General features: G+C 48.9%; 7 protein-coding genes across 7 annotated transcripts; 5 read left to right on the forward strand and 2 right to left on the reverse strand.

The window, feature by feature from the left end:
- The first annotated feature begins 20 nt into the window (after window positions 1-20).
- SPPG_05674 (STE/STE20 protein kinase) lies at window positions 21-4972 on the forward strand. Its single transcript, XM_016753884.1, has 8 exons — window positions 21-399; window positions 650-811; window positions 873-921; window positions 990-1048; window positions 1112-1205; window positions 1271-1337; window positions 1406-1943; window positions 2014-4972. Exons 1-8 carry the CDS (start codon window positions 283-285, stop codon window positions 4651-4653), a joined length of 3726 nt encoding a protein of 1241 aa, XP_016607473.1. The 5' UTR covers window positions 21-282; the 3' UTR covers window positions 4654-4972.
- Window positions 4973-6018: 1046 nt separating this feature from the next.
- Window positions 6019-8073, forward strand: SPPG_05675 (uncharacterized protein). Its single transcript, XM_016753885.1, has 3 exons — window positions 6019-6589; window positions 6732-7684; window positions 7754-8073. The coding sequence occupies exons 1-3, from the start codon at window positions 6381-6383 to the stop codon at window positions 7861-7863; spliced, it is 1272 nt and encodes a 423-aa protein (XP_016607474.1). The 5' UTR covers window positions 6019-6380; the 3' UTR covers window positions 7864-8073.
- Window positions 8074-8802: 729 nt separating this feature from the next.
- Window positions 8803-11263, forward strand: SPPG_05676 (uncharacterized protein). Its single transcript, XM_016753886.1, has 6 exons — window positions 8803-9100; window positions 9277-9330; window positions 9454-9657; window positions 9742-10146; window positions 10240-10779; window positions 10845-11263. Exons 2-6 carry the CDS (start codon window positions 9316-9318, stop codon window positions 11100-11102), a joined length of 1422 nt encoding a protein of 473 aa, XP_016607475.1. The 5' UTR covers window positions 8803-9100; window positions 9277-9315; the 3' UTR covers window positions 11103-11263.
- Window positions 11264-11460: 197 nt separating this feature from the next.
- SPPG_05677 (uncharacterized protein) lies at window positions 11461-13675 on the forward strand. Its single transcript, XM_016753887.1, has 2 exons — window positions 11461-11728; window positions 11790-13675. Exons 1-2 carry the CDS (start codon window positions 11480-11482, stop codon window positions 13386-13388), a joined length of 1848 nt encoding a protein of 615 aa, XP_016607476.1. The 5' UTR covers window positions 11461-11479; the 3' UTR covers window positions 13389-13675.
- Window positions 13302-15158, reverse strand: SPPG_05678 (uncharacterized protein). Its single transcript, XM_016753888.1, has 6 exons — window positions 14627-15158; window positions 14312-14529; window positions 14098-14230; window positions 13840-14041; window positions 13563-13757; window positions 13302-13493 (listed from the first exon to the last, which is right to left on the reverse strand). The coding sequence occupies exons 1-6, from the start codon at window positions 15113-15115 to the stop codon at window positions 13441-13443; spliced, it is 1290 nt and encodes a 429-aa protein (XP_016607477.1). The 5' UTR covers window positions 15116-15158; the 3' UTR covers window positions 13302-13440.
- Window positions 15159-15506: 348 nt separating this feature from the next.
- On the forward strand, window positions 15507-18870 carry SPPG_05679 (uncharacterized protein; the record flags this gene model as incomplete). Its single annotated transcript, XM_016753889.1, has 14 exons — window positions 15507-15674; window positions 15743-15823; window positions 15902-16073; window positions 16138-16409; window positions 16477-16746; window positions 16803-16940; window positions 17005-17193; window positions 17249-17633; window positions 17682-17722; window positions 17793-17813; window positions 17887-17922; window positions 17988-18115; window positions 18169-18258; window positions 18318-18870. The coding sequence occupies 14 exons, from the start codon at window positions 15507-15509 to the stop codon at window positions 18868-18870; spliced, it is 2544 nt and encodes an 847-aa protein (XP_016607478.1).
- A 178-nt stretch (window positions 18871-19048) lies between these two features.
- On the reverse strand, window positions 19049-20032 carry SPPG_05680 (uncharacterized protein). The gene is made up of 6 exons (XM_016753890.1): window positions 19886-20032; window positions 19791-19801; window positions 19655-19729; window positions 19537-19589; window positions 19355-19472; window positions 19049-19293 (listed from the first exon to the last, which is right to left on the reverse strand). Exons 1-6 carry the CDS (start codon window positions 19938-19940, stop codon window positions 19171-19173), a joined length of 435 nt encoding a protein of 144 aa, XP_016607479.1. The 5' UTR covers window positions 19941-20032; the 3' UTR covers window positions 19049-19170.
- Window positions 20033-20884: the final 852 nt, after the last annotated feature.

The following is a 20884-nucleotide window of genomic DNA, read 5'->3' on the forward strand; positions in this document are numbered from 1 at the left end:
GACCACGGTCACGGACGACCGCGGCTGCCCATCCAGCAACCTTCACGCCCTGTTGCTTCCCGCCTCAGACCCAGTGTCAGTCTGCCCCACCTCCGCTGCTACATACGCTTTGGGTAGCGCTTCCTTTGTCTCGTCTCTGGCAAGATCCCCGCTGCTGGCGGCGGTTCAGCAATCATTGGGAATCGACGCTGATCCAACGGATTTCTGTATATTGTGGTTAGACTCCAGAACGGTGTGCGGCCGGTCCGCCTTTTGGATTTTGTATAGTTGTGTGGCACAGGGATGTCTGTTCAGCAGTACGGCAAGAAATTTCCAATTCTCCTTCGGACACCTTCGCCACGAGGCCAGGTGGAGTTGTTGGAAACAATAGGAAAGGGCAATTATGGTTATGTATATAAGGTAACTTTTTTGCAGACGCACCACGGCGGAAGGCCTGAATGAGATAAATTGGACTTTGACGCTTGCTGGGCTTGACATTCATCGCGTTGGTGAACCCAAAGTGACCTGGTGCATGGGGAGGAGATAGATAGCACTTCCATTTTGGCGTAGTATTAGCCGTAATTATGCAGCTTGGATTAAAATTCTGCGGTTTTGAAGACATGTTCTTATGTTGCGTGTTATGGTGCTTACAGTCTTGTGTCTTTGTTAGGGCCGATTACTGGCAACCGGCGAGATTTCCGCTGTAAAGGTCGTTTTTCTTAAGGAAGATGAGCTTCGAGAAACGCTTTTAGAGATGGAGATTCTGAAGGCATGCGAACACCCAAATGTCACAAAATATATGGGATGCTTTCTAAAAGGGTTGGATTTATGGGTGCGTCGACGACTCTCAACCTTTTTGAGATTGGACGTGGACTAATCGTCGCATTGATTAGATTTGTATGGAGTTTTGTGGAGGTGGAGCACTTGACTCTTTATATCGCGGTACGTGCAAGGGGTCGCCCATATGCATACTGGCACGTGCACCCTAAAGATGTGTCATGTGTGTGCAGCCCTGAGGAAACCGCTGTCCGAAGACCAAATTGCATCTATTCTTTACGAATCCGTGACAGTACGTACCTTTTTCTGCTCAACCAACAAGCCTATATGTGCACACTTTGACAATTTTCTCTAGGGATTGGACTATCTGCATAACCAAGTGGCTCTAATTCATCGAGATATCAAGGCAGGCAACGTACTTCTAACCGAGAACGGGGAATGCAAGCTCGGTATGAAGATAGCGCGTTTGGAACTGTCTCAAAACTTTGCTAATCCTGATAATTATGATATGTAGCGGATTTCGGGGTGTCCGCCAAGTTGAACAATGTTGGTGGCCGGGCACGAACATTTATCGGAACTCCGTAAGTGGACTTGTTGCACTGACCATGTAAGTTACAGGCAAAGGACATTTACATCTATCATCCACTAGATATTGGATGGCTCCGGAAGTCATTATGACAGACCCTGAGAGTGCAACACATAATACCGCGTCATACGATGCAAAGGCAGACATTTGGTCCATTGGCATTACGGCCATTGAAATTGCAGAGAAAAATCCGCCACTCTCCGATATCCATCCTATGCGAGCACTGTACTTAATTCCGAATTCAGATCTTGGATTGGCAAAACCTAAAAATTGGTCAAAAACATTTCAAGATTTTATTGCAGCTTGTCTGATAAAAGACCCGGTGAAACGTCCATCAGCAGCACAGCTTTTGCAGCACCCGTTTTTGGCAAAGGCTCGAGGCCTTCCACGACAAAAGATTCTGAGTGACCTGGTAGCGAAGGCTAGAATAGCACGGGAAAAGCGTAAGGCCGGGTATGATGTTGAGGATGAGGAAGAAGAAGAGGAGAAAAAGGAAGAAGTCCCATCGAAGATTGTGGCTGAGACAATCAAGCAAGCGAAACAGGCTAAGCAAACTGCTCAGCAGGTGCAGCAACATCAAATGCAAGTTGCAGCCGTTGCGGTAAGTTAAAAATCTTCCGAAATTCTTCTATTCTCAAAGACACGTCTTGATATTTGCTGGATCAAATTAGTCACCGGTACCAACACCCTCAACTGTACTTCCCATCGCCGATTTCCCAAAGTTTGTGGATAGCATATCGAATCCTGCGGCCCGTATATTGAAACCTATGGCTATCGGAGGTCTAATGCGAATTGAGATTTTGACAGCGGACATGCTTGACAAGCAATACGTGCTTGTTGGTGGAGAGAAAGGATTGTTCTTCATTGATTTATCTCAACCCCAGGAAAACCAGGAGCTTGTCCCCTTGATACGTAATACCCGATTCAAACAAATCGAAGTACTGGAGGATTACGGCGTTATGGTTGCCTTGTCCGGAAAGCATGATCACATCAGGCAATACAAGCTCCCATCTCTCCGAAAGTTGATCAGATACCTTCAAGGTACAAGCCCGCAGCAGCTCGCCAAAATGAACATGGCTTCTGTTGAGTCTCTCAGCAGCGCTGCTGGTAGACAACCGACAAATACCTCACAAACGCCGTCTTCACCCGCCGTGTCGGATGCTGATGAGGACATGTACCGCGCACTTCATGCAAACGTGATTGAGGATGAGGCTGTGTTAGTAACGAGATGGGCAAGCGACTATATCAAAATCCCAGGGACTAAGGACTCGAAGGCCTTCAAAGTACAGCAAACTGAGACGTCGATTTTCATGGCGGTCTTGTTCCGGCAAGATATTATAATGTTTGAATGGGCAAAAGAGCCATATCTGAAATTCATGAAGCTGAAAGCTTTCTGGTTGCCAGAAGGGCCTAAATTTATGCAACTACTGCATGATGGACTGGTCGTACGGGAAATCTTTTTAGGCTACTCTTCTGAAGCAAACTTGGTGAATGTGGACGATAGTCGCGTCAAAGAAATCGATGTGCAGCGCGATTTCCGAGAAAAGGCCGGAAAGGGTAAAGCTCGATGGCAGACTTTTGTTCAGATTCCATTTTCGGAGGCAAAACGGAATGAGCTTAGGACGCTCACTCGGAATGCAGCCGTTACTGTAAATCGGAAACTCGCTGCGGTTGCGGGTGCATCAACCATGCGAGCTGGAAGCGCAAGCGCGGGAATGCGTGTGGATCGGTATTTCCTGGGGACTTATCATCGACTGACACGAGTCGTGGACCTCTTCGGGCAGCCCATGATGGGCAGTGGCGTTGGCGGATGGAAAGACGGTGTAATGTGGAGGGAAACGCCTGCAGAGCTTGTTCTACGACCGGTCGATTGGGTCATAGGAGTTGGGCGAAGTGGTGTGGAAGTAGTGGATTGGCGAACCGCTAAATTACTCCAGACCTTGACCGTAGATGGGGCAACGGGATCTGGCGATATTGGCATGAGGCTATTAACTGGCCGCGACAGAGGCCTGTTTGTGGTGATAGAGCGACGGAAGAGAGGGTGCGTCCTTTATCATCTGAAAGAGAAGGAGCGACCAAAGAATGAAAGTGATGCTGGGGGGAGAGAGGGTGGTATGGATGGCAGTGGCCTTCGCGAACCACCATTGAGTGGCGAGTCGCATCCTTCTTTCTCAAATCAACCTGCGGCTGCTGTTGCCAATGGTCCTACGGAGTCGATCGTTGGCCAGATGCAAGTGCTCTCCGTACAAGACACCGCTGAATTGGCCAATGGCGGTGGTTCCCCACCTAAAGTTGCAGCGGCATCGCAACACCAACGCCTGGGAAATCAGCCCAACCTTGTGCCATCAGACAATAGAGACGCACAACACCTGCCCAAATCGCCGTCCGGCCCTGTTCCGACCGCGAAGTTACCGGAAGTGCCACAGTACGAAGCCTCTCAGCAGCCAACTGTGCATCCGATCCGAACGGTATCAAATGCGTCGTCATTATCTTCCAGTAATAGCTCTGCACCAGTATCTCCGCGTCCTGGTGGAAGTCCAGCAGGATCGCCGGCTCAGCAACGACGAACAGCTGGGGAACACCCCCCTCAACATCAGCAGCATCAACATGCGTATCAGCAGCAACATCCGCACCGACCAATGACACCCCAAGAGCAGCAATACTATGCCCAACAACAGGCAATGGCTGCAGATCCAAGATATGCACAGTACATCGCCCAGCAGCAACAGCAGCAACAACAGTACTATGCACGGGCAGGTTCACCTGTCGACCCACGCTATGCGGCGGATCCTCGATATGCCGCGTACTATGCTCAACAACGACAGCAGCAACAATTGCTACTACAACAACAGCACCAACAGCAACACCAACTCCACCAACATCACCAACAAGGGCCACGCCCCCCACAAGCTGGAGGACCGCCGGCGGCGGCGAATGGCGGTTCTCAACGATACCCGAATGATGTTGACACTCTCCGTAGTGCCGCATCATCAGCATACGGGTCTGCGCCAGGAGGGTACCATCCACAAGGCCATAGGCCTGCCGCTCCTGCCGGGTACGGGTACGTGCAGGGCCATCCGCAGGCTCGAACTCAACCACAGCCACAAGGGTATGATCCCCGGTACATGCACGATCCACGCTATGCGCAGCAGCAGCAGGCCATGTATGCGGCTGCACAAGGTCGTGCACCAGCACACGCCCAGCAAGCTGTTTTTGGGTATTATCCTAGGCCACCGGCGCAGGGGCGTGTGGTTGGATACGAGTATGGTGGCGACGATGCTCAGGAGAATGAAGGAGAGCGCAGACAATAGATTATTTGAAGATAGATTTTGGGACGATCTTTGTCGGGATATGTATTGCAGGGACTTTTATGTTTTTTTTTTTTCACTCCTGCTGCATAAAGGGTTCATTTTTGCCTTACTACTATGTTGGAGTTTTGTTAGAATCATTGTGTGCTTTGGGTAATTGGCCACCATTCAAGTGAATTGTAAATCAGCCAAGTTTAAATCACCGGCGAAGAACTTGATAGCTTGTTCAACATTCTCGCAAGATTGCATTATTAGCCGTCCAGGAGTGAGCAGTATCCTGGCCGTGAAGACAGATGTGACATACCCCATGACTAAAAAGAGCTGGAATGTGATACTCATTAACGGCATGCCCCATCCTGTGTATTTTAAAGTCTATGCGTTGCAGTGCCTTTGCATCAGCGGTTGTCTGATTCAGGAAACAGCAATACCAATTTTGCCAAAATTGGTGCAGGCAATTGACGTCCTTATGCTAGTCTGAGGTTGATCATTCTTCCAAAGCTCATCGTTGGCAGTTGAGCATGTCGATATCAGAGTGAAGTGGACTTGTGCTCTACCAGCCTTTGGCGTTTGATCATAGCAATCAAGCTGGCTGCCAGGTACTTTTTTTTTGCACTCAAACTGAGGAGCTGCTATTAACAAACATTTATTTGTTGCCGTAACCTTACAAGAGCCAGATATATACAAGCTCAAGGTTGTCACCATTTTTTACCTCAAAGGGGAAGTTTCCTCTTCTGCGGACTCAGGAGCTTGGCTAGCAAAATGGGTTGCACGAGAATGCCCACAATAATTAGACCTTGCTCCTTTGCCACTAGAAAGAGTTGTCCAAGGCGCTTGTGGAGTAAAACTGCATGTGGGATGCGACGTTGACCACAAGGATGACTGTGCATCGAGCTTGGAGAGATCATACGGTGGTCTCGCTAACATGTTCGTATGAGGTGGCTATGATCGTCACGGAGAAGTTCTGTATGGGATCGTGTGATGCATCTTACCAAGGTAGACCATATACAGCGGGATAAAGTGGCCCGCCAAATATCTCCAGCCCTTGGCAGCGGCAAATTGTTGGTCGATCAAGTTCTTGTCCCCTCCGCCATGCTATTATAATCACTGCTAAGCCCGATCATCACGTTTAACCATGTGAGATTCAACATCGTTTGGCATATGTCAATGCGCCGATCATCCATTGCAATGGATACATGTCAAGGGTTGTGCTTTCCGAAAATTCGTCCGAGCGATAGTCGCCGTGTGTTTCCTTTGCGAACAGAACGGCACACTCTGCAGCCCTTTCGCCCCTCAACGCACAGGGGACACTTTGTGCTAGTGCCACTTGTTCAGTAACTGTGCCATTTACGTTGCGTGACTGGACGATAAGGGAAATGTTGGACATGAAGGGGCTTGTGCACGTTGTAGAGTAAGCAATTCGCAGCTGCTCACCTCTTTCTTCCCTTTGACCCTGTCCTTTTTTTTTGTTCTCCTGCAATCGCGAGCTATCGCCGTAGCGTCGTCCTTGTGATTTTTTATATCTGCACGCACGGGTTCCCCTGGCACTACCATTCGCAAGTATCGTGCGCCAAAGATTAAAAGAAGGGCCACTCCGGTGGTGGCACCACGCAAGCAACATAATTCCCTTTCCATCGTTTCGAGGCTACGTCGTCGCAAGGGCTCCACCATAGCGCGGCCATTCGGCCTGCCCACAACGCTTCCTAATTCCTTCTATTCTCGGTTCGTCCAGAATGCCGGATGTGAAGGCGACTGAAACTGTGGGAAACCCGTCCTCAACGGAGAGCAAGGATCGCAAGGACCCGACATCGCCAGGCGCTTTCCGCAAATTGTGGAAGGGATACTTTGGCAAAGCATCAAAAGAAGATGTCTCGCTAGCTTGGCAAGCCGTTTCACACCTTGCCCAGACGGGAGAATCGCTTTTTAGGCTGGAAAACGCCAGGTAAGTTGAAATACGAATTTGTAGATGATAGCCTGTTATGGTCTATGTTATCTCTTGGATCCCGTAGCCATGGATAGCAAGGGCCAGTCACATAACCCTGTTACTTCAATCAATTAAAGACCCATATTTCTGTTCAATTTAGTTGGCGCATATGGAGTCGGAAGACGCCAGCTGAATCAGCTGAAATGTCTACCATTGAGCAAACTGAGCAGACGTCTCCCGTAGTTCCGGTTGCAGAAGAGTCACCTGCTCCTGCCTCAGCTCCTACAACTCCTACAGACCCTGGACGCCGCCCAACCTTATTGGAATCATATTTGCCACAAAAGATCGCTGAACTTCCGACCACCGTTTTGGAGCGGTTAAAGAAGGATTCCGTCACCGGCACTATATCGTCGCTTTTAGGGGAGCCGTTAGCTGATCTCATTAGCTCGGCGATTGCACGTGCTGAAGCCACGGGACTACTCGACATCGGTGAGGCACAATATGATCGCTGGCGACTCCAGTCCTCCCCGACATCCTTCATTAAAAAGTGGAATTGGCTGAGCGGTCGCGGTGGAAAAGGGGAGGGACTTGATAGGATAGATTCTGCTGTAGATCTAGACGCCGATGGTTCGATTGACGAAATCTTCAAACGGGTGGACACCGACAAGGGAGATGATGAGAATTCCATCGCCTTTCTTCTACCTCCGCCAGTTCCGCCAAACACACCTTCCGCTTCTCCAGGTGTCGATGTTCTTGTGGAGCATTGTCGACAGAATCCTCATCAATTTCGCAAACGTTCCGTGCAAGCAATTCCGATCAAGCAACCGTCACTTCTGTCCAAACTGATCGACGAGTCGTTGAAGGAACAAGACGTTTTTCAGGCAGCTGCCCAAAGACGGCGTTTGATGCGACTAATGCGACGTAGGGCTATTGAATTTGAAGGCGAGGACAAGCGCGGCATGGACGTTGAAACTTACATGAAGCTTGTTGACGCGTGTGACGATGCTGCTAGCACAGGTGGAAACGACCGTCATTGGAAGCCATCTGACGTTGAGCCATTTGGGGACTCTGAAACTCGGAGGAAAGTGACTGATACTGCACAGAGCCTCATTGGTACGTGGCTGCCGGTCTATTGTACCAGATCACTTTAAAAAACCTTTTTGCTAAAACACCTTTGCTCAGATCCCACATGGCGCATTCGAGATACCCGCAGCCGTCGAATGCCTTGGTTTGAGCGCAGTCGAAGTGCGATGTACGATGATGGGGACTTAGATAGCTTTCTGGTATGGTAAATGTAGGTGTGATGGCAGAGGTTTTTTGTACATAGGAGATGCGTTTGGGATCTGCAGCGGATAGAACGAGCCAGGAAGGCGTATGATCGAACCGTTGGCATACATTGACAGTATTTCGTAATGGGGTTTCCTAATACTGGTGTACATAGTTTGTGGGAAAATACTGCCTTGTAGCATTGCAGCCTATTTGAATTAACCACATTTATGGTGACATCATCCTCATGAAGATAAACAAAAGGACGGGTCGAATACGTGCGGCCATGAAATGATTGCCCTTGCGGCCATCTGCATGAGTGGAATATTCTGCAGTTGCCAAATGCATGACGCCCATGACTATTGTATCGACTTGGTTTTCGATGCAAACGCCCCTCTTCCTCTTCCCTCTTTTTCTTGATCCCTCGACTCTCGAAGCTTCTGCCCAACACTCAAGCAACTCTCAAGTCAATCATGAGAATGCCACTCTGGTGCCGAGGACCTCGCCCTCCCGACAACAATAACAATACACAAGGAGCACCTTGCAATTGCTACAACTACTATGCTGCAGGTATGCATTGCCTTTGTATTCTCCCACACTTATTACCCAGTCTAATTCCCGATTTACCTGAGTATCTGAAACATCCTCCGACTCAAGAACTTCGGAATCAGAGGCCTAGTAGGATTTCTCTCGTGGTGGTGGGCGCTAGTTACCCGGTTGACCAACCGTCATGTATTGCATATGTAATTGGGCCTAGTGGTTATTAGTTAGCTAGTCAGCTTTTCACACAAGGGGATTAAATCGTCCGTCATTTGCCCATAAATGGGAACAAGCTTCAGGTGTTCATCGTCCGAACCACGCGCCTCAGCTAGTGTGGCGCGGTATGAGTTGCTCCTATGCGTCTACCAGCCACCAAATGGCTAGTGCAATGTCTTAAAGTCGGACGCGAGCGTTGCCTGACTTTCAACCTTTTTCCTTCAAGCTGGGCCCCGCGCGTTCGCCAATCTCGCGTTTTTTATACCCCCCAGGCTCAACTGTACATTCGCGCCCTTTCCTCATCTTTCGCGTAAAGTAGTAATTGGTTGCCAGCAGCCGTCTTGGGGGGCCGTACTTGCTATCCACGCTATCTTTTCATTGAGTGCGATTCGTTGGTCTCAGCGTTTGATATCTGCGCAACACTGCATCTTCCACCCAGCAGCGCATAAAGGCAATCTACACACCTGCCCGCTCCAAAGCTGCTTTCCGCTTGGTGCTCTTGTAAAGGTGGGTGTCCTGTCCAGCCTGGTTTCAAATTTGTGCACGGACTTGGCCCTACGGGGCGATGGTCGGGTAGTTGACTGTGAGCAATATATCGCCGTCATCAAGTTGGGCGCCAGCTGTTGTTTACCTGCTTTGAACTTTTCAACTGACGCCGGTCTTCATTTCTTCGCGTGATGCAGCTGAGTTGAATACTCTTCTTGAGACCTTCCCTTTTCAAGATGATGCAGAATCAGGTAAGCACTATCGGCCCAAGTCATGTAGTATCATCTTCAATATGGCATATCGCATATATTGTGGTAGAGATCTGATAGTAGATTTGTGGATATTGATACTGACTTTTGCGTCTCCACGTCCAGCGCACCACCCGCAGCAGGGTTGCGGCCACGAAAGCGCTGGCGCACGATGAGAACGCTGTGCCAAAACCGAGAGCTGCCGTTAAAGGCAAAAGCAGCGGCACAACCAAAGAAGCTGCGAAGCCAACGATTACCAAGAAGACTCTTACCACGGCTGTTCCCAAACGAGCAGCCCTCGGGGAAGTGGCCTCGAATCAAGCTGCCGTGGTATGCACAGTGGCCTCATGTTGTCCGATGCATGATATTCGGATGCGTTCATGAAGCGTTAATCCGTCACATGGTCAATTGTAGAAGAATGATACGAAGAATACCCAAGTCCAACCGGCCAAGCGTGCTGTGCGCGCTCCTACGCAAAAGAAGGCTTTGTCGGTGGTTCCCGAAGTGGAAGAAAAGGTCAAGGAAACCACGGTGGTCAAACGCGAGGTCGAGACTCGCAGGGCCGTCAAGCTTGCTAAACAGGAACCTCCAGTGAAAGACTTAGTCAAGAAAGAGAACAATGCTGAGCCCGTGCCACATGTGAATCCCAAGCATGTTATGGTTGACGCTAGTGAGGCTCTTCCTGTCGCTAAAAAGGCTAAAACCGCTGCTCCTGCTCCTGCTCCAGCGTGGGAGGAATTCGATGCGGATGATGCGAATGATCCTATGATGGTTTCTGAGTACGTCAATGAAATCTTTGAGTACATGAGACAATTGGAGGTGCGTAAGATGCTTGGTTTTAAAAGTCATTGTCGCGTTGCAAAATTACTCATCAGATTGACCCTTCTTTCACTTTGTTTTATCGTTTTGCAGATTGACACGTTACCGGGATCAGATTACATGGACGAACAAAAAGAGCTGCAGTGGAACATGCGTAGCATTCTTGTGGACTGGCTCATTGAGGTTCACTACAAATTCCGTCTCCTTCCGGAAACCCTGTATCTGGCAGTCAACATTGTGGACAGGTTTCTCACCCTCCGCGTTGTTTCCCTCGTGAAACTCCAGCTTGTGGGTGTCACGGCGCTGTTTATAGCTGCGAAATATGAAGAGGTTGTCGCACCTTCAATCCAAAATTTCATATACATGGCTGACGGCGGCTATACCGACGAAGAGATTCTCAAAGCTGAACGCTACGTCCTTCAAGTTCTAGACTTTGCCTTGCAGTACCCTAGCCCCATGAGTTTCTTGCGTCGATGCTCGAAGGCTGACCAGTACGACATCCATACTCGCACCGTTGCCAAGTATCTTATGGAAATCTCCCTTGTCGATCACCGCTTCCTCGTCCATGTCCCCTCCAAGGTAGCTGCCGCAAGCATGTCCTTGGCCCGCCGCATGTTGGGTAGAGTCGCATGGGTACGATCTTTCCGCATCTGCTTATGAATCCATTATCCGCTGCTAATTCATTTTCCCCATCATAGGATGCGCAATTGGAGTACTATGCGGGTTACCCAGAAGAAGAGATTGAACCGGCTGTGAACCTAATGATATCCTTCTTGGAGAATGAGTCCATGGTGGAAAAATGCTCTTCGTTGTTCAAGAAATACAGCGCACGCAAATTCATGAAGGCATCAATCTTTGTACAAGATTGGATCAGCAGACGCAAGCAACCTACCAAGGTTCAAAGCACCGTGAAAGCCGAACGGGAGGAGGATGTAAAAGAGAACAGTGACTACTGAGTGGACTAGGGGATTGGCTGGTTTGTCCATGGGACGCTTGGGACGGGACAGTATTTTATTATGCGGATGAGATTTTGTAACGGATATATTGGTAGTCAGTTGTTTTCCTTGGAAGGAATTCCTTGTGTATATAATAAAGAGGACACAGGAAATGTCACACATCTGTAGGTTCCGGCCGTGGTGGCCGAAGATAGCGGTGGCCGCGTGGGGACAATTATTCTTGCAATAATGTTTTTTTATGGCATATGTCGGACGCTCTTGACTGCTCATTCGGACCCTCGATGTGTAAATTGCCATGGTAACGCCAAATGACTCATTCAACAGAAAGCCAAAACTGCTTCACCTTGTTTGGACCTATGCACAACGAGGCACATTCCATGCTAGTCTTTCGATCACATGCCCGAGTGGCCACCAGGGCACTTTTATGTAAGGCTTGTAGAATATCTGCTATAAGACATGGCCGGACGGCTACTTTGGGCTCCAAGTCAAAACTTCTGGACTTCAAGAAGCAGCGGGTCCTACAGGAGTGGGCAGGCAAGAAAGGCACGGGAGCAAAGGGACAAGCAACGGAGACGCCGAAGGTGGTAACAGAGACCGCTGGTACTTTGGGCCTCGTCAATAATGGGGTATGATTAAAGAGATATTCCTCTCTATTCGATCGCTTGATTATTTAACTTTCGTCCACAGACCCACATGAGCTTTTCGGCTTTAGGCGTCCCACAGTCCCTTACTCGCACGCTCGGTAGTATATTCAATGCAACCAATGCGTCACCCTGCCAACGGGCTCTTCTCCCTGCGATGCTTTCCCACAGCGACGTGATGTTGAAAGACACTACTGGTGCAGGGAAAACCTTGGGCCTCGTCGTAGGCCTTCTCAGCAAGTCCCACCCACCTTTACTGACACCTGCCACGGTTGATACCGACACTCCACGTGATAAGCCAAGACCACCCCACACAATCGAACCTCTGCACTCCCAACGATACCTTCACACTCTTGTCATAGTCCCTACCCGCGAACTTGCCGTTCAAATCACAACCTGGATACGCGATCTATCCCCACATGTCTCACCATCGGATCACTCAAAATTGGTCCAGTGCGTCGTGAGTGGCGTAGATGAAGACCTCCAGTTCAATTTTCTGCGATCTGAGACACCGCGCATTATCGTCGGAACCCCGGTTCGCTTACAATCCCTCTACAATCGCCGCGCTTTTGATGTTAGCAGACTGCAGACAATGGTGCTTGATGAAGTCGATCGGTTGGTGGAAGCCCGCGGACGCTATGATACAATTAATGAGAGGTTCAAAAAGGTTGTACATCCAATGGCGGGAGAGCCGCTAGTAGATGCGATCCTCAAGGAGAGGAGGGCAGCCCGCCAAAGGGCGACGGAGAGCAAAAAGACAGGAGATCCCATGTTGAGGCAAATGCAGGTCGTTATCTGCTCCGCAACCCTCAACAACCCATTACGACGGAACCTTACCTTGATGCGAGGGTGGTTAAAGACCCCCATTTTACTAGACTTGAACGGAACATCCAAGGCACCTAGCAATATAACCCATCGCTGTCTGGTGGTTGACATGTACGGTGGCGTAAAGCCCTTGGAATCATCCCAGGATACCAGCTCGCGCTCTCGACCAGAAACTGCAGATCCAGGCGATGAAGAGGAAGCATCTGCTCTTCCAGATGCAGCAGACGAAATTATCGAAACAATCAGTCGAATCTGCTATGAGGAGAAGGTGCAAAGTGGGCTGGTCTTCGTGCACACGTCCGTTTCCATGTCTGCTCTGGTTAGGAAATTGAATGCCATTGGGTTGAAAGCCGATAGAATACTGAACACAATTGATTATGAGAAATCCACTCTGGGAGGGCCCGGAACCGCAGTCAGGAATGTTGCTAGCAATGTTTCATCAGCAGCTTTCAACCGTGTCTCTGAGCCTTCTCGGGCGGACCCTACCACTCAACCAGAGTCACTGCTATCGTCCTCAGCAGAATCATCGTCTAGAGAGTCATACCATCGGCCTTTCGCGTCTTTTCTTTCTGGGCGTACAAAGCTTCTGACATTGACAGAGTGGGAAGCCCGTGGTTTGGACCTTCCCAATGTCACTCACGTGTTCATACTTGGACCTCCGTCTAGCCCTGCGAGTTACCTGCACATGGCTGGTCGGACTGGGCGATATGGGAGACCTGGGCATGTAATTACATTACTGGGCGGGCGTAGATATTCAAGTAGGATGCAAGGTTTATTCCAACTGCTGCGGCTCCCATTAGAGAAGGCTACTCAAGCATAACCCGACCATCGACCATGTATTATAAGATTCTATTTCGCTCTTGTATGCGCCGCTATCGCTTAGCAGATGTTTTACCCTTCTTCCCCGGTGACACGCTTCGTTGACCTGAGGGATTTCCAATGCTTGGTTAGGGGCAAGATGTAAGTCCGTGGTATAGATCTAAGTTAGTGTCACCTTTAGGCGCTGTCTGCTGCTGCTGAGCGTATTGCACGAGACTCGCAATCATTTTGTTATGCATCTCGGCGTCCATAATGAGCTGTTCCTTTGAATCTAGCCAGTAATTTGCCTGGTCTTGCATTTTCTGGTGATACACTGTTAACTGTTGGACTAAGTCAGCCAGCTCTTCCACGCTCTTCTTGCGGATTTCATCTAAATAGCAACGGAAACATACAAGAACGGGCGATTCTGATCAGTATCAAAACAACAAGATAGAGCGAATTCTTGTCGCCACCTTCCGGTATATCGCATAGCTTCCGTGCTTCCGCCAGCTCGGATTCTCTAGCGTCCTTCGGCAGTTTGCTCCTTTCTCTGTCTCCAGGCGACGCGTTATGGGACTGCTGTCTTACTATCGAGGTAGCTTGGCCTGGTCCTGATGACGTACCATGGCCCAAAATATCTCGCCCGGGAGCGGATATCAATGGGCCCCCGGATGGCTACCGTAGGCACACCTGAGTATTGGTGGCACAACACGAGAAATGTAGTAACACACCTCTTCCACGTTGATGTTGATATCCCATGTAGCCAAAAACGCCTTGCGGATGTGGGACCTTCTCCAGCGAAACTTTATGCCCACCGTCTCAGTGAAGACAGTGTCCGATGAAAGCTTCTTCCATACCGCGTACCTAGAAAGAATCAAGTCCACGATATAGTATGAGATCTGTGAGAAATCATAATCTCCTCTCCACCAACTCTAACTGGCATACCAAGCTTCATTCTGAAAGGCAGAATGTGGTGCTATCGTCTTTCCATTATTTGTACTGTCTCCACCTTCTGGCTTCCGTTCGTCTTCTTCAAAAAATGATTCAACGGGCAAATTGAACGTGGCAATTTCAGGACTTGGTGGAATCGGATATACCAAAGCCAATTGCTCGTTCAGCTCGTTTGAGCCAGACTTTAAAGACATTCCGCTGAGTGCACCCGTCTAAGAGTTTGGAAAGCATCGTTTGATGAGTTCACGAAGACAGGTAAATATAGCCGCGCAGATTCTATAGTATTCTAGTTCTGCCGAATTAACTCACCAGTATCCTACTAACACGGTGTTCCTCCTGGGCATCACCAGGAAGGTCTACTTCTGCTTCTACTGGACCAGAACCGTGTACGGTTTCTGGTGTCGCCATAAATTCTGCAGGGTGTGCAAAGTCTTCAAAATCACCAAAGTCGTCCACATCTGGTGTCACGGCGTCCGCTGTAACAAACTGGCTGTGGACGCCATGCCCCACGGTAGAAGGAAATTCGCCAAACTCCCCGAAATCGTCTTCTTCATCTGGCAGACCTGGTGCAATTGTGCCAGAGGGCGGCGGTGGGGGAAAAAATAAGGAGGGGTGTATGGTGTTGTTCTCATGTGCACTCTCATTTTCCGAGGCAATGTTCTCCTCAGCGTCACCAGACGCGACAACCGGGGTTAACCCGATTTCCGTCTTAATTGTAGAGGCATCGGTCTCTGAAGCTGCCTCGGACCCGTCAACAGAAACAGTAGAGTTGGCTACGTCGTCATTCGCTTGGTTCATCCTCACCAATCAAAAGCTGAGATCTTCTGCATGCTCGATGCGCCTTTCCATGTCGCGCACAGAATGGCTTACTAAGATCTCATATAACCAGATATGGCGTTATAGGGTTGCCCCATCCAAGATGGCCGAACTGCCTTGCTCATCTTTCCCACGCGGTCTCCCTTCATCTTTCCACCCCATTTCTCATCGCCAACGTTCTTGCTCGCCGGATTGGGACGTCCGTTACAAGTAGGCTAGCTGTCGGCAAAGTTTAACACTAATACTTTGCTCGCCTCGGTGCTTAGCTGTCCAGCACCATCGCCTCGGCACCTGCCCATATGTAGGAGCTGTTGCCGGCTACTGAATCCTTAGCTGGAAGCTTACAGATACTAGTATCTTTGCGATACTTGTCATGAAACGTGTCGGCCCAATGATGACACCTACTGGCTCCCCAGTCAAGCCCCTAGCGAATCCTGGAAAGGAGAACGCGACGAAGGACGGACCGGTGGGCGAAAACGCCACACTTAACCCTGCATCTTGGGACGGAGGACTTTCAAAATGGGTAAACACGGGAAGTTTGGTACGTCTTTAATTTAAGCCAGGTCATGCAAATCAAACCAACTGCTGATCGCTATGACGCGCAAATAGAAAGAGCAACTTCCCATTGGGTACACCTTGACAAGTAATGACTGCTCAACAGCGGCTACAGTTGGCTCATTTTGTTTGAAAGTGAGTATGCGGCTCAGGTAGCTAGATGCAGGCAGTGGTGTCGAACGAGTAGTAAGGAATCTGGCTTTTTACAAACAGGAGAATTGGAGCACACCGGCAGCAAGTCGATCGTTTGCCCCTCCAACTCCATCACGATCTCCGTACGCAAAGTCTCAGAGTATTTTGAGCACTATAAACGCTGAAAGCGGTTCAGAGTCCGATAATATTGAATATCATAGATGCCCTGGAAGTCCGATGATAAAGCAGCATGGTAATTTTGTCGGTGATCCCATCGATGAAAACATTAAGCTTTTGTTGACCCCATCATTATTCAGTGAGTACTCCTCCTGCATCGCCGCTCTTACATGAATACATGATGCCTCCAGCGTCGTCTGGCCAGTGGTCTGGTTCTCTCGAGGTGATCCCGTCCGTAGCGGAAGGGTCCAAGGAGGCATCTGGCCGCAGCACTTCAGCTGCAGATCTGGCAATGTTGACTCACGAGGGGCGCGGAGAGGCTGTGTTTTGGACGGCTAAGAAGACTCGTACCTTGGCATTGGACAACCTTCCGGTACATATGAGCTTGACAGAAGTGCACACCTTGCTACAGGTCAGAAAGCATATCGCGTAATGTACTTTGAATGTTTGGTTTTGATTTAGCTTCTCTGTATCTCCAGAGTTTTGGAGATCTACGAGATGTTTTTCGACCACAGCGCGGCCTTTATAGCGGCGCAGTAGCCATGTTTTTCGATTTGAGGAGTGCTTGCAATGCGTACACTGTCCTTCGGAACTCGTTCATTGGTGGTAGACGAAGTCTTTTGTATTTTGTGGATACAGATGCCCTGAGCACGCTCATGGATTGTGAGTCGTACCCGGACGCTTGCCTTCGAAATCAGGGGGCACTACTTTTGACAGGTTTTTCGTACCGAGATGACGATACCCTGCTGGTAGGTATGATGTTGTTCTTCGGCCTTACCTCTGCAATGATAACGCGGTTACATAGCGCGTCTTGGAATCGCATGGGAATGTTCGGTCGATTGCGTTCTCAAATGTGGGCAGTCAAATTTCATACGTTGTAGAGTACTTTGATACCCGTTCAGCAGATCAAGCCCTCCATGCTTTGAGCAATATCCAGTTTCAGGTGACACGACCCATTACAAAACAATAATGAAATCCACACTGAACGGGGCTTTTTTTGTCATCAGGGAGGTGTACTTCAGGTTCGATTTCATCACTCTAGTGCAGTCAACCGTACGTCTCATTCTTTCGCTCGGGACTATGGGCTTGCCCTTCCAACGTCCATGTGGAAAGTGGGCTCTGTTCACGGGAGAATTCCGGGTCACTCGTCAATTGATTCCATCGACCTGCAACAAGAGAGTAAACCGGAGGGAAAGGTAATTGCTCATACAGTCCATGTTTTCGGAGACGCCACCTCTGACCTTGTTGTAGCTTCCTCAACCAGGAAGGTCGCGCGTCCGTTCTCATTTCCGGCCAAGAAGTTTAAAGATTGACACTTCGCCTTCCGCGATTCGACCGTCTCCCCTCCGACGAGCGGCATCCGCAAGTTCTGTGTCTGTATCAGCTATTCTGGAATCCGATGTGGACCAGGCTATATTGCAATCTGCGGTTGCAGGGCCTCAGTGTAAAGCTAGCAGATTAAAAAATGTTGCCCATTCTTCCCCGCGCATGTCACCTATGGCATCTCCCAAATATCTCATGGACACTACCGCCGTGCATTCCCCAGCCTCTGAACCTACCTCGCCATCAACCCCAGTGCCACCCCCGACCCAGCATGCCATCCCCACGGGCAACGAATTGAATCTCTATAACATAGGTACGATTGACCGTCTCTATCACCATGACACTTCACTAACTGCCATAGCCATGGGATATGACGCGAGAACCACATTTATGATTCGCAATGTAAGTGACCACGCGCCTGTAAATTAATCCGAGTAAAAGCCTTTAGCTCACCTGGTAATGCTGATGGTAGATTCCCAACAAGTATACACAGGTTTGAACTTGAATGCATCAAGTAATCAATCTGGAACTGTGCTGATTAACGAGCCATCGTGTCTGTCCGCCAGCAAATGTTAGTCTACTTCCTGAACAAGACCCACAAGGTACATGCGATTTATCAGTTGATGGTCTTTTTACCGCCTATCTTCTAAACAATTCTTGCGTTCAGGGACAGTACAACTTTTTGTACCTTCGGATGGATTTCAAAAATCGATGCAACGTTGGTTATGCGTTCATCAACTTTACAGGCCCCCCGGCTGTTCTTTCTTTTGCGGAAAGAGTGGTGGGCAAGAAATGGTGAGATCGAAGCCGCTTTTCGTGACAGAGGCGGGCACTCACCTGTTTTTCAGGTCTAAGTTCAATAGCGACAAGGTGTGTACACTCAGCTACGCAAATATTCAAGGACAAGACGCCCTCATCCAGAAATTCCGAAACTCGAGGTAGGCTTCAAGGATTGGGGGGATTCTCTGTTTTTCTGCTACTAAGACTTGCAGATTAGCGTCATGTTAGAGGATCCCAGCTATCGTCCAAAGATCTTTTATACTGCGGGACCCTTATGTGGGGAAGAAGAACCTTTTCCCGAACCTACAACCGCTATTAGACCAAGATCTGATGTTTTATTTAGTCGTGATAATGCTGGAACACCTCATAAGCACCTCCGTCCGGATTCACCTGTGCCAGTTAGTGGAGCTACTCGTGGCAGCGTTACGTTTCCGCGCACGACGTCCTCGCCGACAGTAGCGCCCTCTCCATTTTCCGCTGCGTCGTCGAAATTTGTTCCGTCAAATGAGTTGGACTCACGGATTGACCCCAGAGATAACGCATTCTCGTGCTCGACCGCACTAGGCAACAAACTCTCCGCGGGCATTTATGACGATTTGGATCTTTCTCGGCTGAGCCTCGCTGGTTATACGGAAAGTGAAGAAGACGCCCGGGGGTTGAGACTCACAGGGCACTCGACGAGTTATCGCGGTTTCCGTGACCAAGGTAACTTTGAAAAATCGGACTTTCAAATTACCACGGATGGCTATGCTCCGTGGTCCTTGCCGTGAAATGCTCAATACGTTGTGGTTCTGGTTATGTAAATGGGTGGACATTCTTCTATACCCCTACTACGGATATATGTGCAGTTTTGAGGGATATACACGCAGTCTATTTGTGTGAGGACCTTGCGTGCATTGACTTTCCCAAATTGTTTTTGTAGTTAAGCGTTAGATAGAGGGACGAGCGTATATATGTTTGATAGCTTTCATCTGTATTTGACATGTGGTGATATTTGACGTCATTCGGGTTAACAAAGTTGACTTTGTTGAGCAATTATGCGAGTATGCATTGATCACAATGGATGACAATTATCGCAGAACTTTCCAAAAGTCCTCTGACACGAGGGTACCCCAGCATCTGGCTTTGAACACCTCGGATGTGCGCTCTCGTAATATTTCTTCCACTGTAAATTCAGCGTTGATTGCGCGTGCCTGTCAACGGGTGGTCGCACCGATCAGAACCGTGAGCAAATGTAGCAAAACATCGAGCTACCTTTGCTTCATCTGCCTGTATTGACAATTTCAAATCTATATCGTTTGGCTGTTCTTCAAGCTGTTTCCTCTTTGTCGCTATTCTTTCATCTGTCAGATGCTTGCACTTTGATATCAGCCTTATCGAAGGCAGGATGAGGATCTGATGGAAAGCAGATGCTATCAAAAAGATGATAAACCCACCTTTCTCTATGTCTATATGACTCATCAAGCTGCTCATAAAACGCCCGACATGACTAATGGGCGCTCTTTTGTTTATGTTGCTAGCCAGCGTTTTGTCACGGAAGGAAGCCACTCAAACCTTATTTAGATCTACAGAGCGTGTTGTCAAAGCGTTGAGACGTGGCACAACATTGTCGTCCAAAGTACGCAGATCCTAGGCAACAGCCAATCTTCAGCAACATTTAAAATCTTGGACGGAGAAGTGAGTAAACTACCTTTAACACTCCTGAAAAAGAGGGAAGAGAACATCAATGTTGGTCTTATTCTTTCTTGCGTAAACCAACGTGCCCTCAAGAAGGGTGACACTTACGCTTAAACAAAGAGAAATCTTCGCACACAGCAGGGTTTACGGTTGGGTCCATCATGCATAACGCTGGTATGTGCGGGAGAAGGATCTACAATTGGCCATCATGGCTGTGCAGCATGTAAATCACGCGACTTTTGGAGTCAAAGCAAGTTCGAACTCAACCAACTGTAAGAATAAATGCGAAGTACATCGTCCTCAGTATCAAACTCACACTTTTTGGTGCGACGTGTAAAGCAGACAGTCACATACGTTTTCCAGAGTCGTGGAATGTCTACCCATCAGGGAGATGAAGTTATTTGGCAAAAAGCGCACGAAGAGGCGGTGGAGGTGCGTGGAAAGAGTACGAAGGTCTCCTCGACGCAGGGCCTCATGATTGCATTAGTGTGGAAAACAGACATATATAGACCCGAAGACCGGGTACTCCGTGTTTACGGAACTTGCTCACAAGAAGAGAGGCTATTGTTGCGGCAACACCTGCAGGTGTGAGCACAATTGAGTTTCAAGTTTGTCAAGCTGGCAACCTTTGATACATGAGTACGCCCGCAGGCATTGTCCCTTTTTGCATGAAAACGTTGGCAAACCTGAGAAAATTAAGGAACAGGCAGTGGCCGCTCGTCGACAACATTAGCACTGTCGTGGGTATCAGTCTCACGAGACACATAACCTGGCAGGCTGTGAGAGATACGAACGCGGTTGGTTTGGCAGGCAGGAGTGCGTGCTACCGTTAAAGGGGCACCTGATCTGCATGGACCCTATGGTTAGCTTTGATGCTTGTAGATGTCGTTGAGGACTTCCTGAGGTCCACACGACGTACAGTAGAATTAGATCGGACATCACCACATGCTGTATTGTCATATACTTGATGCGCTAGTGTGAAGAATCAGCGAGGTGGTATCGTGGGAGTCGGATAATGCAGTATATTAAAAATGAAACTAGTGATTCCAATAGATACTTGCGCACCGTTTATCGGTCATTTCTTCAACGACATTAACGTTTTCGGCA

This window comes from Spizellomyces punctatus (assembly GCF_000182565.1).
Source record: "Spizellomyces punctatus DAOM BR117 chromosome Unknown supercont1.9, whole genome shotgun sequence".
Lineage (NCBI taxonomy): Eukaryota > Fungi > Chytridiomycota > Chytridiomycetes > Spizellomycetales > Spizellomycetaceae > Spizellomyces > Spizellomyces punctatus.

Bases quoted from the DNA above. Each gene is read 5' to 3' on its own strand.
- SPPG_05674 (XM_016753884.1), top strand. From the start codon at position 283: ATGTCTGTTCAGCAGTACGGCAAGAAATTTCCAATTCTCCTTCGGACA. The intron at 400-649 runs GTAACTTTTTTG...TGTCTTTGTTAG, and splicing joins ATTATGGTTATGTATATAAG to GGCCGATTACTGGCAACCGG. The intron at 1,049-1,111 runs GTACGTACCTTT...AATTTTCTCTAG, and splicing joins TTCTTTACGAATCCGTGACA to GGATTGGACTATCTGCATAA.
- SPPG_05675 (XM_016753885.1), top strand. From the start codon at position 6,381: ATGCCGGATGTGAAGGCGACTGAAACTGTGGGAAACCCGTCCTCAACG. The intron at 6,590-6,731 runs GTAAGTTGAAAT...TGTTCAATTTAG, and splicing joins TTTAGGCTGGAAAACGCCAG to TTGGCGCATATGGAGTCGGA. The intron at 7,685-7,753 runs GTACGTGGCTGC...ACCTTTGCTCAG, and splicing joins TACTGCACAGAGCCTCATTG to ATCCCACATGGCGCATTCGA.
- SPPG_05676 (XM_016753886.1), top strand. The intron at 9,658-9,741 runs GTATGCACAGTG...GGTCAATTGTAG, and splicing joins CCTCGAATCAAGCTGCCGTG to AAGAATGATACGAAGAATAC. The intron at 10,780-10,844 runs GTACGATCTTTC...TCCCCATCATAG, and splicing joins TGTTGGGTAGAGTCGCATGG to GATGCGCAATTGGAGTACTA.
- SPPG_05677 (XM_016753887.1), top strand. From the start codon at position 11,480: ATGCTAGTCTTTCGATCACATGCCCGAGTGGCCACCAGGGCACTTTTA. The intron at 11,729-11,789 runs GTATGATTAAAG...TTTCGTCCACAG, and splicing joins TGGGCCTCGTCAATAATGGG to ACCCACATGAGCTTTTCGGC.
- SPPG_05678 (XM_016753888.1), bottom strand. From the start codon at position 15,115: ATGAACCAAGCGAATGACGACGTAGCCAACTCTACTGTTTCTGTTGAC. The intron at 14,231-14,311 runs GTATGCCAGTTA...GATTCTTTCTAG, and splicing joins GCCTTTCAGAATGAAGCTTG to GTACGCGGTATGGAAGAAGC. The intron at 13,494-13,562 runs GTGACACTAACT...GAAATCCCTCAG, and splicing joins GCAGCAGACAGCGCCTAAAG to GTCAACGAAGCGTGTCACCG.
- SPPG_05680 (XM_016753890.1), bottom strand. From the start codon at position 19,940: ATGATGGACCCAACCGTAAACCCTGCTGTGTGCGAAGATTTCTCTTTG. The intron at 19,590-19,654 runs GTTTGAGTGGCT...AGCGCCCATTAG, and splicing joins GCTCTGTAGATCTAAATAAG to TCATGTCGGGCGTTTTATGA. The intron at 19,473-19,536 runs GTGGGTTTATCA...GCCTTCGATAAG, and splicing joins TCATATAGACATAGAGAAAG to GCTGATATCAAAGTGCAAGC.